The 22580-nt window shown below is 37.8% G+C and overlaps 1 protein-coding gene across 5 annotated transcripts in view; it reads left to right on the top strand.

The window, feature by feature from the left end:
- Positions 1-477: 477 nt before the first annotated feature.
- MAGI3 (membrane associated guanylate kinase, WW and PDZ domain containing 3) overlaps positions 478-22580 on the top strand; it is a 287494-nt gene continuing 265391 nt past the window's right edge. For all 5 annotated transcript variants that reach the window (XM_063651781.1, XM_054463525.2, XM_063651787.1 and 2 more), the window contains exon 1: positions 478-1367. In XM_063651781.1, coding sequence (XP_063507851.1) covers positions 1052-1367 — 316 coding nt within the window. In that variant the 5' untranslated portion in view covers positions 478-1051. The remainder of the gene's footprint in view (positions 1368-22580) is intronic.

Below are 22580 nucleotides of genomic sequence, written 5' to 3'. Positions count from 1 at the left end.
AATCTAAGCACACCGGCCCCTCTCTGTGCCCCGCACAGGTTCAGAGCTGAGCTCCGCCCGCGTCTCCGCCTAACTCGCCGGCCACGCCCCCACTTCGGGGAGCTCGGTCCCTCTCGGATTCGAGTTTTCCTCGGCTCCAGCCGCCGCGCAGAGGGCCTCTCCCAGTCCTGCGACCTACAGCCCGTTCCACTCTCGTGCCCCTCCTCTGCGCCCTCCCTCACTCTCCAAACTTCTTTTTTCCACCCTCTCTAAACTTCAGTCATTCTAGTGCCCGCCTCCTCCACTCGCATCGACCAACCAGTGGTCCTCATTCTCGTTGGCGGTCCGCCTCCTGCCCGCCGGGGGCCAATCCCTGGCGCGAGAGTCCGGTGCCGGGGCTCGTTCCCAAGCGCCCAGCCTGTGACGGCAGCGCGCCGGGCGCCGCGCGGCGGGAGGGGGCGGGGCTCTGGATGAGGGATGGGCGAGGGCGGGGGGAAGGGAAAAGGGAGGAGGAGGAGGTTGCGGTTGGTTTGAAAGCGGCAGTTTCCTGGCAGCTTGGGCAGGCGTTGGTCTCCGCGCTACAGCTCCGCAGCGGCCACGATCGATCCCGCGACGGGTCTACGCGCGCTTCTGCGCGCCCCCGACGGATTTTTCCCGTTCTCGGCTCTTCCCCCTTCACCTCACCGCCCCCCCCCCCCCCCCCCCGCCTCAGCCTTTCCCGCCGCTCGGGCGCTGAGCCCAGGGACCAGCCGGCGGCAGTGACCCCGCCCGAAGCCCCTTCTGGAACCTCCTGGGGACAATTCCCTTTTCCTTTCTTCAGCCTAACCCGCGGTGGCCCTCGCGGAGTCCGGTCAGCCCCGGGGAGCGCAGCCAGGAGGGGCGTCCAAGGGGCGTCTCCGGTCTGGGAGCGGCCGGGCCCCCAGCGGGCTGTGGTCACCGGGTGGGGGCCGGAGCGGCGAGGCCCCCCTTACCGGGCTGCGCGGGCCGCCCAGGGCCCCCGGGCTGAGACGCGGCCGGAGCGGCGCCCCGGCCGCCCGCGCGGGGTCTCCCCCATGGTGCAGCGGGGTTCGGGATGTCGAAGACGCTGAAGAAGAAGAAGCACTGGCTCAGCAAGGTGCAGGAGTGCGCCGTGTCCTGGGCCGGGCCCCCGGGCGACTTCGGCGCGGAGATCCGCGGTGGCGCGGAGCGTGGCGAGTTCCCCTACCTGGGGCGGCTCCGCGAGGAGCCCGGCGGGGGCACCTGCTGCGTCGTCTCGGGCAAGGCGCCCAGCCCAGGCGATGTGCTTCTGGAGGTAAACGGGACGCCTGTCAGCGGGCTCACCAACCGGGACACCCTGGCTGTCATCCGCCACTTCCGCGAGCCCATCCGTCTCAAGACTGTGAAACCAGGTACGCCGGCCCTGCGTATCTGTCTCGGGGTGTTGAGGAGAGGGGCTCCAGGGTGGGCGTCCTGGGAGCGGCGGCACCTCCCCACCGCGTATTGTCCCGGGTAATCTTAGACCTCTAGGGTGTGCCTGACTCCTTGACGAGGGGGAGGGGTGGCGTTGGTGAGTCCCATTTTGCCGATGGGAAAACTGAGCTCTGGCTTGGCGCGGTTGCTCTGCTAGCTGTGCTAGCTGTCACAGAATTGCGACTAGAAGCTGGGTTTCCTAAATTTGTAGCTCCATCTCCCCCCGCAGACGAGAGTTTCTGACTAGAGAAAGCCAGCCTTTTCCGCTCTCTGTTGTGCAAAAAGGCCCTTAGGATTGTAGCATTTTCTTTGGAACGATCTTACGCATCTTCTAATAGGGAAAAAGGGACTTTACTATAGAGGCACTTGGTGCCAAGGTTACCACCTAGTGTACCTGGAAGGGCTTAGCTGCTTCAGTGTTTCTTGCACTCTAGCAGACATCTCAGAGCTGACAGCCTAACTCTGTCAGTCCAGGTGGTTCAGGTGTCTGAGTACCGATGAGGGTACAATATGTGATATGTGGCAGACTGGTGTGTTCTTGCAGGGAGCTGTTGAATAGAGTCTGGATTTTGAAGGAAGACCTAGGTGCCTAGCCGAGTGAAAGCTTCTGTAACGCTTTTGATTTTACAGAATTTTGTTGAAGTGGTAGGTTAAAGGAACCTCTGTTGCCCTGGTATCTTTTATGCTAGTAAAATTTGCTGCAAAGCACGTTATGTTTATGACATACTCGTCAGTTTCAAAGCATTGATCAGAGACAGCATACAGTGAGATCTGATAGTATGTAGTAGTTCTTATGAATTTGTTATAGACAGCATTGTTGGTTTTGTTTCAGCATAGATAGAATGTGGTTCTGTCGTCTTAGATGTTTGTGGGAGAGAGAATTGTGATTGTAACATTATTAGAAACCAAACTGTTTTTCCTGAATGTGCTCTACTGAGTATACGGTGCATCAAAATATAAAGGGCTGGTTAATTGTTACCTGGGCTAGGTAGCAGTCCATCCCTTGATGGCAAAATGCTAGAAAATTCTGGATAAAAATTTAATATGTTATCTCCTTCTCATTTCTTTCTCAGCAGCTCGCTTTGGAAATATTAATATATCTTTAATAGTCCTTGAGCTTAATGGGGCTTGACGGTTTGTGGTGCAGTTTACATATGTCTGTGTATTGTGGATATGTATACACACAGACTCACATGCTCCTAAGGTCATAATTAAGATTTTCTTTCTATAGCCTATTCCATCGTATTCATTTTAAGTGTATGGGCTTATGTGGTGAGGTTTTCTTTTTATCGTTGTTAATTTTTTAAAACTTTGGCAGACTTTAAACAGCTTTTTCTGTATAGTTTTGAGAATTTGTAAAATTTTTTCTTAACTCTAACTTTTACAGCCACGTGTGAAAGGCAGAGGAAAGACTTTTGGGGCTGTAATTCAGCTAGTCAGGCACTGTCTGTAATATGCAAAAGGCTATATAGACAGCATTTACTAGTCTAGGTGCCAAATCTTAGTTCAAATCCCATGAGTTAGTGAATAGTGAGAACATCTGCATCATTGCTTTGTGTTTTGTTTTGATTCATTAGGGCATAGATGAGAATATAACTTATTTTTAGAAATTTTAAAGTTGATATATTGACATGGAAGTTGGTGTATTCTAAATTATTGTGATTTTTTTTAGAAGACTGAAGAGATGGCTATTTCATAACATTAGTCTAATCTACCTGTTATACATTTTTCTCCACCTCTATATTATATTTAACAATAGTTCAAGATTTAGAGCATTAGTAATATTAACTGTGTTGAATAAACATCCTATGCCCCCATATGTAGTTGACATTATTAGAGTAATACAGTTTTGCCCTCTTGACAGCCACAGACACTGTTCTATTTTAAAGATTTAGCCGAAATAAAGGGAATAACATATTAATGGCCACAGAACATTTTGTAGTCATTAGTAATAAAGTTCTGAATACTACACTTATTTTTTGAAGAGACACTTTGTGTCAGTAATTTCTCAAGATACCATTATGTCTGTGTTATTTGAGATTAATATTGTTTCTAAGCAGGTTGTAATTTAAAATTTTTAATCTCTTTTAAAAATAGTATTCTTAGCTTCTTAATAGCCTCATGTTAGGTATTATATTAAATGGCTTTCTTAAATGGCTTTGCTTGAAAGCAACATTTGTTATAAAATAGCAAGATTTTTGCAGGTTAAACACAAGACTTTACTAGAAATTAAGAATTTGAAGAGGTTATCTGTAGAACTTTGAGTTTGATTAAAAACAAATATTATTTTCAGAAGAGACAAAGATTCTTTATTGTGATTCATTTTGGAAAGGATGAAAATAGAGTAAGGGAATTTAAAAAGAAACTTGCCAGAAACATTGTTTTATTTTTTGCTTTTATCTAAACTTTGTGACAGAAATTGATTTTTCAATTTAATAAGGTATTGTAAAGTGTATTAGCACTCTCGTCTTGACTAGTTGCTTTTTATTAAACCATATTCATAACATGACATTTAGAGACTAGCACAGTGAAAGAGTAGAATTTAACCATTTTTGTAAGATGTAATACTAATCGGAAATATTCTCATATTGTCTTCTGACAAAGTCCGTGGCAGAAGGATGAGCTGGGTTGTAGGACATGGCTTTTGTAGCACTGATTCTTCCTAGCCTTCTTTTCACTTAGGTGCTAAGGGTCGCCCTCCCAAAGCCAGTACCATCAGCCAGGTGACTTAACATCTTTCTGGCAGCTACTGTCTTTAGCTTTGATTTTTTTCCCCTTTTTTTGTTGTTATAATCTTTAATAGAGAATTGAAAGTTACTCTTTAAAATACGGTTTCTAATCTGAAGCTTTTCCTGAATCAATTAGGTAATTTCTTATTGTTTTAGTATTAGTGTAGTACTTAGTAGTCAGTACTTTGCCCGCTTATAGAAGAATCTTTGGTTTCACCTATTGCTTGGCTCAATTAGTTACCTGTTTCTTAATTATGACCCTGTTGTTTATTTTTCTGCAAAGAGAAAAGTTGTCATTTGAGTTTGAACTTTGTCTTTTCCCAGTAGTAAAGTTGAACTTTGGACCTCCGGTGAAATTGTTTCATGATATAGTACTATGACTAGGTTTAGTTTCTTTGATTTTACTACAGAGTATATATTCTTAAACCATTTCTATTCTGATTAATATACAAGTAGTGAATTTTGTTCTAAAATTCCCCGGACTCTAACTGTGCAGAGTTTTATGCTTCTTCATACACCTTTAAGCTCATATTTCAGCAGTTTGCTTTCAGTAAGTTTAAGTAAATTATGTGTATTTTATTCCAGAGATTAAGTATCGGTACAATAAATACATGAAATCATTGTCTACTGCCATATACACACATTACATTCAACTACCCTAAGCAAGTAGTGTATCCAGGGATAGAAATCATAGGAAACAATGTTATAGTTTGTTTAAATAAAAACCAAGTTGAAACGGTTCCTGGGTAATGTTAAAGGTAGGTAAAAGTCTTCACTGCTGACTCTTTGGGACATCCAATTTGTAAGGGAATTTTGTTCAAATGGGCTAATTCCTAGAAATACACTTCCTGTTGGTGAAGAAACATTACTGGATGCTTTAAAATAAGAAATATTTATGTTATTCAAATAAAAATAATGCTGTGCCTTTCTTATCTCTTGAATCTTTTTGTTAGCTTTTTTTTTTTTTTTTCTTTTTTTTTTAGTGGGTAATTTGGGATTTTTGATGAGTTTTGTTTAGGTGGTTGTAATATATGAGGACGGGAAAGGTAAGAGAATTTAGAGTTAATTGTTAGCCTCCCAGGTTTACAATACATTTCTTCATAACTTTTTTAAAACAAGGAAATCTAGAGACCTACAGATTATTTTAGAAACAATAGAAAAAGAAGCAAGCCAAGCCCCTTTGCTAGGGAAAGTAGCATTACATTTTGATAAACCTTGAAGTTGAAAATTTCCTACAATTTCAAATTTTGGTAGTTTTTTTTTTCTTTTTTCCGTAAAGCTCTTAATAACTCAGGGGTTCAGGTTTTGGATTCTGTTCATTGACACCTTCAATTCATATGAGTAATGGGCTTACACCTTAGCGATTGCAAGCTGATTTGCTTGCATGATATTTGATGACTTTTATTATATCATTAACATCTTTCTACTTAAAAAATATTTTCTCTCCATCATTTTCTAAGAGTACTATATCCAAATATCTCAGTATGTATGTATGTATATATGTGTGTATATATATGTTATATGCATATATGTCTATGTATACACACACACACATACTTTTGTTAACTTTTCTCGTATATCATTTTCTAGTATATCATTTTGGGTACTTTATTGATCCTGCCCTCACCCCCAGACTTTTATAATTTAGTTTGTAAAACTTTATTTTCGTAGGTTGAGGCATTTTAATAATTCTTTAATTTCTTGCTATCTTACTGGTACAAACAAATACTTAACACTTGGCCATTTGATTTTTAGATGATTTTAAATTTTATTCAGTTTATTGCCAAAACTGATTTTCATGTATTCCTGGGACGTATACATTATTTTTCCTGTGAGATACTGGGGTATACTTTATAAAACCTTTTGTTATGAGAGACAAATTTTTGTGATTTTTTTTCTGCTAATTTATGTAAACTGGCGGCAAAACAAATCTTCTAAATTCATTCAAGTGTCTGACTTATGAAGTCAGTGCCTAATCTTCTAAAGTGACAGTTTCATACAGAGTCTTTACTATGTAACCCCTAAGTGCTTTGTAATTTTTGGGGGGACTTAGTGTTTTGGGAGTATGTTGAAAGAGAATCTTGTTTTTATGGATTACTTCAATATTATTTACCAATTTCAAAATCTGTGAATGTCAGGGTTGTGTGTGTGTGTGTGTGTGTGTGTGTGTGTGTGATTTGACAAAAGATAAGTGTTTTGGTATTGAAGACTAGAACTGTTTCGCCTTTAATAAATTATTTTTTGTCTTCTGAAATTTTGAGCAATAATTTTCTTGAAATACTACATTTTGGTAGACAGAGTGAATGCCCTGAATTTAAAACTATTGTCTAAAGTAAGAGTTTCAGAAACTTAGAAGCTGGTGTTGTGAGACATGTTTGTAGGGAAAGAGGCAAATCCATTCATTGCTCTTCTAGCTAATTTTGCTAACAAAATATCTTGCTAATATTTTGTTTTTGAAGAACAACTATTATTCAGAATGTTTTCCAAGAAAAGATGCATATTTTATTTAATACAGAAAAAATAAGAAGTCCTATTACTGGCACGCATTCATTCCCTCAGCAAACACTTAGTGGTGCACCCACCAAGTGCCAGCATGGAGCTAGCACTGGCGATATAAACATGAGTCAGAAATATTGTGTGTCTTCAAGAAGCTGGCAATTTAGTAGGAGCTTAATGACTCATTGGTAAGGAATACCTGTAGTAAGGGTTTTGCCTTTTTCACTTTTCTGCCGGTGTTTAAAACTCTTTAGGTAGGTCTTAGTATGAATTTTGGTGAAAATGAGACTAATTGGCTGCATAGTGTGCTATTCGAAAAAGTTGTGGAGCTGCATTTTAGAAAGGATTTGGGTTCTCAAGGCATTACAAAAGGAGGGAAATCAAATATAAGCAAAACTGTCTTTTCAAAAAGCCGTTAAATTGTGCATAAAATACTATATTGTACTGTTTGTAGGATGAGTCCTACATGCCACTTTTCCACCCATGTTGGAACTAATTGCAGTTTTTTGGTCGAATACCAGATGAAGTAATTTGCTCGCATTAAAAAGATATGTTTTACAAAAAAACTTTTAATTCTAAGAAATTATCCTCATCTAGGTATGTATAGTGAATTTATGGAAGTTAAATGTGTACATGAAGTGAAAGAATGATTTCTTTTCTTTTTTTCTTTTTAATATCTTGGTAGGATCCACGCCATCTGCCCTTGTTTTCTGACTTGAGTGGTTGAGGAATGAATTGTGAATAATTTTGAACTTGTTTTGGTTTTGAAAGATGACAGGTTTTGGTTGAGTGGAATTAGGATCTTTCCAGTAGTAGGTAAGAAGCAGAGGAGGAGAAAAACACAGGGCAAAAACGTTCCATACAGAAAGGTTTACAGTCTGGTCCATCTCAATAATTTTGTGTGTGTTTGTGTGCAAGGGCATAAAATCCACATTATAGAATTACTGGAAATTATTTTGTACAAGGGCACAAAATCCACCTTATAGAATAATTGGAAAATAGAGGGAAGATCATATTAATTGTTTAAATGTGTGGGTAGTTCCATTATGGATAGTCTCCTGTAAGTTTTTTTTAAATGTGTTATCTCCTCGAAATAATGCTCTAAGGTGCTTAATGCTATTTCTGCCTTCAGCCTCATCCACTCATAATGTAATACTATGAATATTTTTATTTAACCCTTAATGTACCATTAGTTCTGTTCTTTATGGTTAATAGCCCTATTTGGGTTGTTTTGGAAGTCTAGCCGGTTTTATGGGAAAACACAATTTGCTAGCCTAGGAAAAAGGGAATTGAAAAATATATTTTCATCTTAATCCCACCTTCCCTTTTGTTACAGTCACAGCCGATTGGCTTCCAGTGAGAAGAGTGGCATCATTATATCTCCATTCTTCCCTGAACCCTAGCAATTTATCCTGATGCAGCCACTCAGCTGCATTGCAGTGGTCCCCAGGAGCAACCCACTTACCTGCAGCCCCCATCCATTTCGGTCATCCCAACATGGCCAGGGGAACATAGATTACATTTTGAGGACCATAATTTCATTTATGACATATCTAAATACCTGAGAAAGTACACGCTGTCCTTATAGGTGATTAGGTACTTGTTTTATTAACACATACTGAGAGATATTGTTTTAGAGACTCTGTATGGGTTATAAAGGGTTAAACTTTTTTGCCATAATTTATTTGGAGTTTAGGGTTTGGTTTTAAAAAATATCATGCAGTGGTAATTGGAAAAAATTTTGTTTCAAATTTATTAATAATTAAGATCTTTTCTATTTGGAGGCTTCCCTTTTTATTGTCTTGGGTATACAATGTGAACGGTAACCGATCTACTTAATTAAAACTTTCTGGCATTTTAGCCTCTTTGCTTTTGCTGTTTTTTTGCACAGAATTTGAAACACATAATTATTATTTTCTGGCTTCAGGAGAGTTTGTGAGAGGCAAGCCTGTGTCTCATTGTTGTTCTGATTGGGAATTACACATGACTATGAAAAATGGGATTTTACTATACATAATGGCATTTAACAGAAGTAGTTTTATGAAAGGAAAATATCCTACAAGGTAGGAAAAAAACAAGTATTTATTAATGCTTCATTTTCTGAACTTAAATAGAATTAAGCTAAATTGGCTTTGCTTTTTCCTCCAATAAAATAACTTTTAAAAATTCACTTTAATGGAGTAGTTCTAGAGATATATTACTCTTTGGATATGGTTATCTAGTTTGCAGCAAGTATCTTGTGATATATAGCTTAGATCTCAGCAGGAAAGAAAAAAATCTTAAATTACATATCAGTTTCTGTATTTGTAAGAATTCTGTAGCAAGTGACAGAAACGCTACTGAGATTAATGTAGGCTAAGAAGAAATTCATTGACTTACATACATTAAAATCCAGGCATAGATCAGTAACAGCTAACTTCATGTCCTCAAGTGTTGGTCATTAGAATTGTTATTTGATTCTCTTTTCTTCTGGGTTGGATTTTTTCTCAGCTAGACTCTGTCAGTGTAGCAGTGAAGGTAGCTCTAACCCCCAAGTCATACAGGGTCCTTAAAGCTTCTCATCTTTTTGAAGTCTAATAACAAATCTCATGAAGGGACTTTGGCCCTGTGCCCATCTCTTGGACCAATTATTGTAGAGAGAAGAGAGGACAATGAAGTGCCATGATTGGTCAGGCGTGGGGACATGTCTACCCTTGCAGCTGGGTATAAATAGCATAATATGATTAATAACTGTAGCAGAACCCCAAGACATAAGGGAGGGGGAGTTCCTGAAAGGGTGGGATGCCGAGGAATCAATACTACAGGAAATGATCTCTTTTAAAACATTTAATCTCTCTTACTTTGAGGCCAGCAGTAGTACACAGTTATCATAAAACTATCATTTTTAGAAAAACAGATATTGGCTGTAAACCAAAACTGATTTGATTTCTAGGCACTGCTTTTACTCAAATATTATCATATTTAATTTTTTAAATAAAAAATTGCTTTTATTTAAAAGTTATTTCTTTAAAAAATTGAAATACCGATACCTTAATGTGCACAGTTTAAAAGTATTTCTTGTAATTTTTATTTAATTTTCTTTGAAAAAATCAAATAAGATTCTCTAAAATCAATGCTGTTGATTTTTAGGGAGTTGGAATACTTTGGAAGATTAACAATCTTTGACATTGAGAAAAATATTGTTAGCCTAGTTAAACAATTATGTTTTTAAAACAATTTTATTCTACCATTTTGAAAATGAAATTCTAAACAAATTACTTTCCAAGGTGTTTTGCTTTTAAAACAATGGTCTTATTAAACACAAATTGAGACAACGTCATTATTGTAGTATTTCTGAGGGCTCCCTAATAATACTTTTTAACCATGATTTCGTGGAAATTATGTGAAAGGAACTACTTCACTGACTCTTATATAAAATGGGTATATAAGAGTTTTGAAACATTACTTAAGTATGGTGTAATGTGGTACCTGTTTAATTACCAAAAATGTTATTTGGCAGATATTGCAGGATAAAATCTTATCCCCTTTTTAAAGTTTTTTATAGCCTCCACTGGGAGAACAGAGGTACTCAGAGCAGGGGTAGTCAGTTGAAAGAGAGGGGTGGGTGCTCCAAATAACATTTCATACTATTTTTATATTCTATTACTGTATCAATGTCTTCAGCTTTGGTGCCATAAAAATAATAATTTTAGTAATAACTTTGAGTTTATATATGCCATACACAGTAGGAGTTTTGTAGTTTTGCCAAGTGTCATCTGGTAGTTGGATCTTTAGTGAATATTAAATGTTGGTAGATTATTGGTGAATGTACTTAATTGTACATAAAAATGAACATTCATGGAATTGGGTGTGATTTGCCAATAAGAATCATCATAGCAAGTACTTTGTATTGTTAGATTAGTTTGGGCACCCTTCGGATGACTTTAGACCTTATTTGGAAAATTACTGCTTCTACTTCAAAAGCCTGTAATAATTAGAGTTCTCCAATATTAATTCCATATATTGATTAGTTAAGCCATGAAATCTAGTAAAATGATACAGTCTTTATTACCTCTGTTCACAGAATTGTATCTCAATCCAACTTGGTAGCTTTCAGCAGAACACTTTGTCAAAATATTATTAATTTTAGCTGAAAATTCTATTCACTAATTTCAGTGTTTAAGTTAGAATGTACATGCTAATGAAAATTTTAATTTCCTTTGAATAGAATTAGATTTGCTAACTAGAGCAATCTCACAATGTAATGCTGATGACTGAAATGACACTTCAGCCTCCCTTGGGTGACAACCCTAAGTTCAGACAACCTTACTCTAATAGGAATATTGGGGACTTATCACAATATATTAGCTGTCATTTAGAGTAACAATTTCCATGTCAGGGCATTTTATACCTGTCTCATTTGGTTTATAAGGACGTATATATTAGCATTCATGTTTTCTTATAAAGAACTTTATATATTTTTATTCTCTATGAGTCAGATATTATCATCTTCCTTTACACATGAGAAAATTGAGTTTAAGAGAGAGATTAACACGTGGAAGTTCACACAGACTCGCAGGAAGAATTATGAACTGAAACAGCTTTGAGTCTTTCTTTACTTTCTGGATAGAATATTAGTTCATTATATCCAAAAAACCTGTCTTCCTTTCTCTAGTAAAAGGAAAAACCACAATTCTGAATTGTTTGCGTGGGTGTTAAATGCAGTAAAACACTGGGCAAGTACTTACAATAAAGGCTTCACTGCTTGGTTCTGTTTCAAAACAGAGTTTGTGGCAGTGCAGTCTAATCTGTACAGCTAAGCTGCATGATAAAGTAGTTGTTTCCAAGAATTGCTAATCAAGCAGAAAGTTAGTATTCTTGCTACATTTGTAAGAGAATATTTTCAGCAGAATATTTTTATTGCTGAAAATATTCTCTATAATATGTAAAAGCCCAGATAAATATATTAGATACATATTTTAGGATAAATATACTTGGGAAAATTGTATATTAGAAATAATATTTTGTTCTTGTGTTTCCTTTCTACTTCCTCTGTAATTCACTCACCAGGAAGGTGTTAGCACACTTACTGAGACAGAGCCTAGAAAATGTTCTGGTGAATGTAGAAATGAATGTATTTTAGAATTAGGGATCTTTTATAAGTATGCAGACCCTTCTCACAAAAGTACACTTTGCTTAAATAAAATTTAGCTAAGCTAGATAAAAGAATAACTCATTGCATTTAAGTAGACCTTTCTCCTTCTAGGCTTCGAGTATTGCACACCTAAGATGGATCCTTTGAAGAGGCAGGTAAAGCAGGTTGTGGATTGTTGGAACCTCTTATTCTTTAAGTGTTTGCGCTGTTATGTTTTCTCTCTGGGCTAAAGTCAGTCACTTGAGTGGAAGGAAACACAGCAATCCAATCTTAGTGTATGGATAAACAATTCGAGGCTTAGCAATGGCAGAAGTCATAGCATAAGCATGGTAGAGCAGAGACTAGAACTCAGATTGTTTGGTTGCTTTCATTGTTCTAGTTTCTGGCATAAGAATTTGTGTAGAAAACTGGCGAAAAAAGGACCTGTTAAACATATTCTGTTTCTTTATGAAATCTGCATTCTCTTGGAACTAAGTGTAATGTGCTAGACTCAGTTTGTTAGGCCATCAGTGTGCATGAATGTGGTTAGAGGCAGTGGTATCCCCAAACTTGCAGCACAGGAAAGAATTTTAATCATTATATGCCATGGATTTTCAGGGCATTTTAAACCTTTATAATGGGGTAACTTATGATTAAGATTTACACAGTCAAAATTGTTAGCTGGTGTAATAGCTGAATAGTTAAGTATTTATTTTGGTTAGTTGCTTTAGCTTTAGCTTCGAAAAATCATTTTTCCTATCGGAGATTCTTCACAATGCTTTCAGTAAAATGTTTCTGAATAGTTCCTGCTATATGGTAGACTGCTAACACTGTTTCTTGCTCTCTCTGTGGGGCTGATGCTACAAGTCTGATTTAGAGTCAGCTGTGCTTTTATTTTTTTTCCTTGAGTGGCTAGGGCATGCATTGGGGGAAGATAAATTTTAGGGCAAGAGGACACTCAGGGTTGTGGGAGATGAACTGTCAAGGATACCTTTGGCTCACTGTCCTCAAGCTTGTTCAGCTGCAGTGACGGCATAACTGAGAAGAGGGATTGTGCTCTTGCTGGGTGCGGGACAGGAAGATGTCTCAGGCCACGTAAAGCTGGCCACAGCAGAGGACAAGGTACTCCCTGTGAGGCAAAACTGAAGAAAGGGGATTGAGGTGGCAGTTCTGGGGAAACTATGTTTGTTAGGTAGACTAATAGGAACGGTGGAGTCTCACTTGGGCTCTTTGTAGGTCTGTGGAAGAACAGCATGAGTGTGGACATGAAAAAATCTTTCTGCAATCCATTTACCACATACTCCTTTGCAATATCAGTCAGGGTTCAGTGCAGGAAACAGAAAGGGATATAATGCAGGGAATTAGTTGCTTAGGGAATCTTTTGAAAGGGCTGGAGGGCTGGGCTCTAGGCTGAGCCTCTGAGAATGATTTCTAGGACACCTTGAAACAGTCCACAGTGGGAGCTGCCACCTCTGCTTGAGTCTGGAAAGTGCCAATCAGGAGGTTGTTACTGAAACAGTGGCAAGAAAATGCTACTGTAGCTGTGATCCAGGTGATCACGACAGCCACTGCTGTTAACATTGTAACTGCTGGAAGTCTGGAATGTAGGATCTGGCCATTGCTGTGACAGCTTCTCCTTGATGCCGGTGAACTGGTGACTAGATGCTGTTATGATGAATCTGGTCCCTGCTGCATCTGCCATTGTCTATAAAATAATTAGAAAATGATTAATTCTGTTTTTAATATAATTTAATTGTAATTTTATGCAACTAAATTGTTAATAGTGGCTGTGTTTGACAACTGATTTGTGAAATTCATAAAAATTTAATAATTGGCCTTGCAAGAGAGTACAGCCAACTCCATTGCATCACTGTAAAACCTCCTAGCTGATGCTTCTACTCCTTAATTGAAAATTCTCTCTTTTTTGTTTTAGTTCAAAGCTGGAGACTGGATACTGACATGTTCATGACCTTGTGTACAAGCTGAAAGCCGCTGAAAGCTACAGGCCAATGGGGCTCTGCTTTACTTCTGCCTTCCATATCTTGTGTCCTGCATCTTAATTGTGGAATCAGATTTGCATCCAGAATACTAGCTATAAAGGAGTCTGGAAAATACGGTTTTTAGTTTTCCAACTTCTGCATTTCAGGAAGGCATACTACAAGGAGGAGGTCGCTGAGTGATAGCTGATCCTTTCCCAGGCACTCATCTTTTTAAACATAGTATTTTAATTACAATTTAGCCCATTCTTGATGACTTATTGTCATTTCTGTGAGCTCTCTTTTCATAATGGCCTGTAGTTGGAATGATCATAGGGCCAAGGGATTTTAACATCTGTAGTAACTTTTTGTCCTAGGTTAGCTTGTATCTCTCTCACCTCCCATAACTGCTGCTGAGACATCTATGTTTGATATCATTTGATGTCAACCTCCCCTGCAAGCCACAGGCAGGGAGAGCACCTCACCCAAAGCAACCAATTTATTGGCTGGTCAGCAACCTGTGATTTCTGTAGCTTAAAAAGATGAGTGGGGCTTATTATCTTTTGAACCAAGACAAAAAGGAAAGAATTTCCAATTAAGGGTGGGAGCTTCAGCTGAGAGGTTTTGAAGTGAGTTGGCTGTATTCTTTTGCAAGACCAATTGTTAAATTTTCAAGAATTTTGTGAGTTGCCAAACAGCCTTTTTTAAGAATTAAGTTGCATAATAATTTAATAAAAACAAAGATAATAAATACTCAAAACAAATTATTTCCTAATTATTTGCCCACATTTTACAATTATCTATGCTTTTGAATTTCTTTATATCTACTATATCTGTATGGTAGAAACACTGTATAGTGGTTTGCTACTGTACATATCTTCCCAGCTCCCTTTTCACTGTTATCACAGTTGACTATGGTGGTAGTTGTTGGCATTTCCTGAACATATCACACTGATTGTGGGGGCAGGGAGGGAGAATCAAAGTTGGAGAGGCCATGAGAAACCATGTACAAACTAAAATTATGGGAGAAGAAACTATGAGAGAAACGATGAGAAAAACCTAATGCATGATGTAGAACTGAGTGGTGTTAATAGCAGAGCACTGGAGGGAAGGGCCACAAAACTCTTCACCCCAAGGTCTAGAATCATTCTAGAATCATCCTACAAGCCTAGTTTTCATGAGATTCAGCCCTATTTTATTTCTTGCTCTTGGAATTATATGAAATTACGAATTTTTGTGTGTTGCCAGCTTTAATAGAATACCCTGGAATTTTATTTACTTTTAATTTTGTTTATTTATGCTTATGTGCCATCTTCTCATGAAAAAGAGGCAGTATGTTAAATGTTTGAGTTCAGATTTTCTGATGTAGATAAATAAGCTAAAGAAGGCAGGGAGAAGTGTGATATATGAGAATTTCCAGAGCAGGGTATTTGTAACTTGGAAGTATTTAGTCCAAGTTCCCTCTCCCAACACATTTTACACTAGAATAAGATTGAAAGGCCAGATGTGGTGGCTCATGCCTGAAATCACTTTGGGAGGCCAAGGCAGGTGGATTGCTTGAGCTCAGGAGTTCAAGACCAGCCTGGGCTACATGGCAGAACCCCATCTCTACAAAAAAATACAATAAAAGGTAACTGGGCATGGTGGTGTGTGCCTGTATTCCCAGCTACTTGGGAGGCTAAAGTGGGAGGATCACTTGAGCCCAGGGAGGTCAAGCCTGCAGTGAGCCATGCTTGCACCTGCATACTGCCTGGGCAACAGAGTGAAACTGTCTCAAAAAAAAAAAAAAAAAAAAAAAAAAAAGACTGAAAGCTGTCTTGAGGAATGCCACTTATAAATAAATACATTTTTAAAAATTCAGTAGTATTTTTCAAGTATAAACATTGTGGAGACTATTGTAGTTGCTTGTACAATACTGGGGCATTGGTGATATCTGTCTCTTTACTATTGTAGCTCCTGCCTATGCCTCTAGTAACTGCTAAGGTGCAGACTGTAGATCTGGACTGTCTGTGTCTGTGGCTCACAACCTCGACTTCTCTGCTGCCTTTGATTTGCTCCCTCTGCAGTTTTGTTTTCTCTGTACTCTGATTGCTTCTCCCATGCTTTTCTGCTTTCCAAAGAAAAAACTGACCTTGTATAGATCCTGTCAGCCAATTGCAGTGCTCTTAACTTCTCCATTGTGAGTTGTTCAGTCTGAGGGGTTAGGTATAAACCCAGAGTGGTATTCTCTTTTCTGTTGTGTTTGGTTTTGCTTACATATTCAGGAGCTGCTCTTTACCCCCAGAACATCGGTATATATGTTTTTTTCTGTTTCTAGATTTAAAAATATTCCAGAAGCCTGGCCTCAAGATAGATAGTATTTTACTTTTAATTTGGTGCCCTTGTTTTAGAGATTTGAACTGGATTGCATTTAGTAAACCAAACCCCATCTTTAAAAAAATCATCTTAAAAAAAATAGTGGGCCGGACATGATGGCTCACATCTGTAAATCCCAGCACTTTGGGAGACTGAGGTGGGAGGATTGCTTGAGCCCAGGAGTTTGAGACCAGCCTGGGCAACATAGTGAGACCTTTTCTCTACAGAAAAAAAAAAAAAAAAAAATTAGCCGGGTGTGCTGGCACGTGCCTGTAGTTCCAGCTACTCAGGAGGCTAAGATAAGAGGATCACATGAGCCCAGGAGTTGGAGGCTGCAGTAAATTATGATCGTGCTACTGTACTCCAGCCTGGGTGACAGAGCAAGACCCTATCTCTAAGAAAAAAAAAAAAAGGAAAAAAATACTGGTTCAAATTGGATTTTTCTCTTCTTTCATAAGATGATAAATGAAAAAAAAAAGAAAATAGATTTTTGAAAAGCAAATAATCTCTTGGGATTTCTTATTAAAGTATAAAAAATTATCTAATTGAGGCATGTTAATCCAATATTAAAGTATTAAAGGCTGAGTGTGGTGGCACAGGCCTATAGTCCCAGCTACTCATGAGATTTGAGACCAGGTGAACTGCCTGAGTTCAAGACCAACCTGAGCAACATAGTGAGACCCTGTCTCTAAAAACAAGTAAATAAAAAAAAAATTTCCTCTGATTATAGGAGATAGGTAGAAAAAATGTGTTACAGTGCAGATGAGAATTTCCTTAGCACTTTTAATGTGAAGTTTATTTAGATTGGGTGGCCAAGGAAAGCATCCCTGAGGGGGGGGACATGTCCATTGTGAGTTGAATGACTGGGAGGAAGGCATCTGCCCTCTGAAAATTTTTTACTCAGAGAGAATTGTAAAACACAAATATGAGAACCTGGTTCCATATAGGAATAGAAAGGCTGATATGGCTGGCACCAACTAAATGAGGGGTGAAAGAGAGAGGGATCAGATTGAAGAAGTAGACAGGGACCAGTGGGGGTCTGTTAGCCACAGTAAGGGGTTTGGATTTTATTTATTCTTAATGCCACTGGAAAGTATAAAGTTGGAGAATGATTGGTATGTATGTCAAAAAGTCATTGTTTGTGATGTGGAAGGAGGGCAAGAGTGGAAGAAGGGAAACCCTTCAGTTTGGATGAAAATAAATGATGGCTTGGACTACTATAAGAATAGTGGCAGTGAAATGAAGTGGATAGATTTGAGATATGTTTTGAAAGAGGAACTAAATAAGACTTAACTGATTGATTGCAGGTAAGGAAGGGAGAGGACTTCAGGAGAACCTCCAAGTTTTTGCTTTGAGTAACTGGTGGTGGTACTATTTCGAGGAATAGGAAAGACAGGAGGTTGGGTGGAGTGATCAGATTTTTTGTGTGAAGGAGATGTATCTACCACCAAGATTATTTTCTTAACTTTTTACTCTACTTGCTTTATTATACATTAACCCATTCCTCCATCCATCAGTCTATCTTGTTTTTTTTATGCCTTTCAATGTAAATTGCAATGCATTTCCACAAGAAAGGCTTTTAAATGCCCAGTTTTTCTAATTTTACGGATGAGAAAACTAAAGCTTGGAGAAAAATATGCTCAAGGTCGTATAGCTAGTTACTGGTGAATCTAGGATCAGCATGCAGGTTACCATTAGTCCAGGACTCTAATTTGATTATATTTTAACTTGTAAGAATAAAAGTGAAATTTGGAAATGGGACAAGTTTTCCCATGAACTCGTTTATGTGCTAAAATCTCTTAGACCCAAATTTCTAAGACAAAAATGCAAAAGATGTAGTACTACAGTTGCATTTGACTGGATTACAATGTTAGCATGGCACTTAGGACTTGTTGGAAAGTACCTTGTAATGTTGTAGAATTGGAACATTTTCAGATGTTTGGTTCAGGAAAGTAGCTTGGGATTCTTCCAAGCATTAATCCTCTTATTGGCAAGGCATTTGCATTTTAATTAGCAAATGTGCCTTGCATACCTACTATGCACTAAGCCCCATGCAAGGCCCAGATATCATAAAAGAGAATGATTCAAGTTCCGTACTTCAAAGTAATTCAGCCTTTGACTTCTGTGTCAATTTTCTGAAATTTCTCTTTTTTTGCTGTATGTTTGTTTAAAAATATAATAAAAACTGAAGTTCAAAAAGGTAGAGAAGCTTATTCAATCTAGGCAAAACTTCAGCCTCCTTGGTAAAATTATATGCACATGACTGACATAGGCTACAGAATTGAATCAATAGCTAGTAGTATGAAGGGCAAACAGATTTTTCATTTGCTTTGTGTAAGCACTTTATTTTCCAAGGAGTGAAAATAAGCTGTTTTAGTTTCTATCATATGGAATTAACTAGCTAGGTTATCAGTTAAGTCAGTATCCAACCTGGAAGTTAATAATGACTTAAGTTGGTACAGAAATATGAGACATATTTGTCTTTAAAAGTCAAACTAATTGTCTGTCTTTAAAAGTCAAACTAATTGTCTCATATTGATGTTATTTTTATGCTTTCTTGTAAAATAAACATTTTCACTATTGAGCTCTGAGAATTTGGATTTTAAGGAAATTAACCCAATAGAGCATTATGTTCTTTCCTTGAAGTGGTCATTCTCTGTTCTAAAATTTAATATCCTCCAGCAACTCTCTCAGCTCATATCTTCCCAAACTAATTTCCCATTAGTGCCCAATATGAATACTCAGTTACAGCCAAAGTATTTGTTACACATCTTCAAAATCCAGTTCTAAATTTATTTCCTTCAGAGATTTTTCTAGGATTAATCTATTACTTTTTATTTCTGTATTTTTCACCCCCAGGATACCTAAATAGTTATGTACTTTGCCATATATTATTATTAATTTTATAGCTATTTAGTGCAGTAATTTAGACCTACCCAGCAGACTATAGTGATAAAATTGGTCTATTTATTACTGATGCTGAAAAAAACTTATCAAATTTAAGTTAATCTGTAAACACTTTCTATACTGGAAGGCATCTTTATACCTTTGACAAGAAGAGTTTCTCTTTGGTGGAAAGTTTCAAGAGGAACACACATGGGTTAAAAAAGGGATCTGTTCTTTTTTTTTTTTTTTTTTTTTTTTTTTTCCAGTTCACTCTCCCAAATTTGACAAGGAAAAAGAGAAATGGAATGGAATTTAGTTCCTTGTTAGTAAGAATTAGAAAAGTATAAAGGTAGAGGAGACCAAAATTGATATCAATTTGAATTTATTTGGGATATATCTTTCAACTAGAAGTTTACTTTTAAAAACCTTCTCTTTTTGGCTGGGTGTGGTGGTTCACACCTTTAATCCCAGCACTTTGGGAGGCAAGCAGGAAGATTGCTTGAGTCCAGGAGTTCAAGACTAACCTGGGCAACATGGTGAGACCCTGTCTCTACAAAAAATAAAAAAATTAGCCAGGTGTGGTGGCGCATACCTGTGGTTTCAGCTATATGAGAGGCTGAGGCAAGAGAATCACTTGGGCCCAGGAGGTCAGTGCTCCAGTGAGTCATGTTCAACATAGGTAAGACTGTAAAGTGAAATTAACATTTGGTACCTTGTTACTTTTTTTCTCCTGTCCCATTCTCATTTTTACTTCTTGGTATTACTTTTCTGTGTCTGCACACTGTCTCCTGACTGTCTAGTCTCAGCATCCTTTCTTATTGGCACTCACTATCACTTGGCATTTTTCCATTGTGTAATAGGTGGGTGTCAGGAAAGTTATTTGATTAATCTGTTCTATACTAGGTTATACTATACTGATGTGAGGAATTATCACTGCTAAACCTACTCAGGGATATTTTCCTCTTAACTTCCTGTGTGACCCCAAATAACAGAATTTCAAGCAAGGCTGTAGGAACTTTTCTGCAAGTCATGCCTTTAAACGTATTCTGCCTGATGTAACTGATTCTGGAAAGTATGAGGAAGATGTTAGTGGTTCCTAGCCCCATCTTTTATCACCACATTTCTTCAGGCAGCTCCACTTCTCTTGCCTGAGGATGGTCTTTCTCCATGTGTTGTTTTTCTCTGTCTTCTTACCAGAGTCCTCTGTAACAGTATTTTGTTGTTCAGAATAAATTAATTACGGAATACCCTGCATTTTGAGATTCTTTGTATATACTGAAATATAAGTCAGCTTCATCTTTTCTGAGTGACAATTCTTTTGGGGCATTGGGAAGCCTCTTATATTAGAAGAAGGTCTAGAGCCTGGATTTTGGTTCTTAGTCCTAAATTTGAATCCTAGGTCTGCCACAGTTCTGTATTCAAAAGTTCCATAAAGAATCAGGACAAAAAATTGCTACTAACCATTTACCACCCAGAAGCCATAATAATAATTAATTTTATTTTTCTTTTACTATTTTAAATTATTTTGGCTATGACCATCCTAGATGTGTGAATACGTGGTCAAAAAATGTGAACTTTTTGGGAGATCTTGATACATTGTATCTTTCTGGCTCTAGAGCTCATACATGTTTCATACTAAATTGTCTCAGTCTTTGGGGCTTTATTATTATTATTTTTTTATTAGGCAGTGTTAGATCTTGTAGCCAAAAAAAGATTTTTTTTTCCTCTTTTGGTTGTAGATAGTCATCTGTTATTTTGGATTATTTGCTGGATTGTTAACTATACAGGAAACTTCCAGGCCTCATCTCACAGCAATGACTGTCATGTTGATAAACAATTATGATATCCCAGGTTATGTTAACCCTGCCTAAGTAGTTACATGGCCCAGTGAGGATGCCTAGTAGCTATTGGTGATTGGTTCTGTTTTGTCTCCTACACCTAAAATTTTGCCATAGGTAACTGTTTTGATCAACATAGGATAGCATCCTTTTATTCTGTATGTAAAAAAGTACTATATGTAAAAAAGGAACTTAACTCCTCACTACCCTGTTTCTGTCCTCTAGACAGCCAGATGGATCTTGTGTAAAAGTAGAAGTAATCTTGGCTATAGAACAAGAACTGTTGATATTTCCCTTTTAAAAAGTTGAATCAGTCTTAAGTTTGAGTTGGTGAGTAAAACAAAACCAAAACCAAACCCAAACCTGGGATAAGCTACCAATAAGTTACCAAAGTATTTAAAAACTTGACAGATGTAAAACATTAATATATAATTTATTCTTAGCAACTTAATCTCTTTATTGAGTGGCAGTGTTTCAGTAATAAAGCTGAGCTATTTGGATACACTGGCCTTAATCTAGTGGAAAACAGGAGGCTTTTAAATTGGCACATACACAAATCATCTTAGGATCCATGAAGTGCCTTATTGTTAAATTACTGCTTTTAAGTCTTATGTTTTCTCTGACTACTTCTGATAGTATTAGTAGGCATCTCTTACTGTATCTTTTTTCAGAAGGCAAATTTAGGCAGTTTTTATAAGGTGAATATAGGTAGATTTTCATATGTATTCTGGTGTATTGGGAATTACTGCCGATGATTACTTCCCAGATAATCCATTCTAACCATCGAGTATCTAGAAATGATATGTTTTAAGTCACGATGATTCTTAAAAAACTGCTGAATTAACTAAGCTACACATTTTGCTGGAAATTAAACAAAACTTACTTGCTTCTTTGAAGGAAATTGATTTATTCCTTGATTTCTTCTCTGAATCTTGAATACAAATTGATTTTTTGTTTTTTTTTTTTCTATAAAAGTGAACTTGGAGACCAGTATAGCACAATATAAAGCAAGGAAAGTTAAAATGAATTAAAAATGCTTTGTTTAAAAAGAGAGAAGACAGAAAATATACAATTTGTTTGTGAAAGAATTCCATGGAAATAACTTATTTATTTATTTATTTTATTATACTTTAAGTTCTGGGGTGCATGTGCACAATGTGCAGGTTTGATATATAGGTATAAATGTGCCATGTTGGTTTGTTGCACCCATCAACTCGTATTTACATTAGGTATTTCTCCTAATGCTATCCCTCCCCCCTCCCCCCACCCCCTTACAGGCCCCAGTGTGTGATGTTCCCTGCCCTGTATCCAAGTGATCTCATGGTTCAGTTCCCACCTATGAGTGAGAACATGCAGTGTTTGGTTTTCTGTCCTTGTGATAGTTTGCTGAGAATGATGGTTTCCAGCTTCATCCATGTCCCTGCAAAGTTCATGAACTCATCCTTTCTTTTGTGACTGCATAGTATTCCATGGTGTATATGTGCCACATTTTCTTAATCCAGTCTATCATTGATGGACATTTGGGTTGGTTCCCAGTCTTTGCTATTGTAAATAGTGCCGCAATAAACATACATGTGCATGTCTCTTCATAGTAGCATGATTTATAATCCTTTGGGTATATACCAAGTAATGGGATTACTGAGTCAAATGGTAATTCTAGTTCTAGATCCTTGAGGAATCGCCACACTGTCTTCCACAATGGTTGAACCAATTTACACTCCCACCAATAGTGTAAAAGCATTCCTATTTATCCACATCC

Source organism: Pongo pygmaeus, chromosome 1 (assembly GCF_028885625.2).
Source record: "Pongo pygmaeus isolate AG05252 chromosome 1, NHGRI_mPonPyg2-v2.0_pri, whole genome shotgun sequence".
In the NCBI taxonomy this organism is placed as follows: Eukaryota; Metazoa; Chordata; class Mammalia; order Primates; family Hominidae; genus Pongo; species Pongo pygmaeus.
Note: the sequence above shows the minus strand (reverse complement) of the source record. Positions and strands in the feature narration are given on the sequence as shown.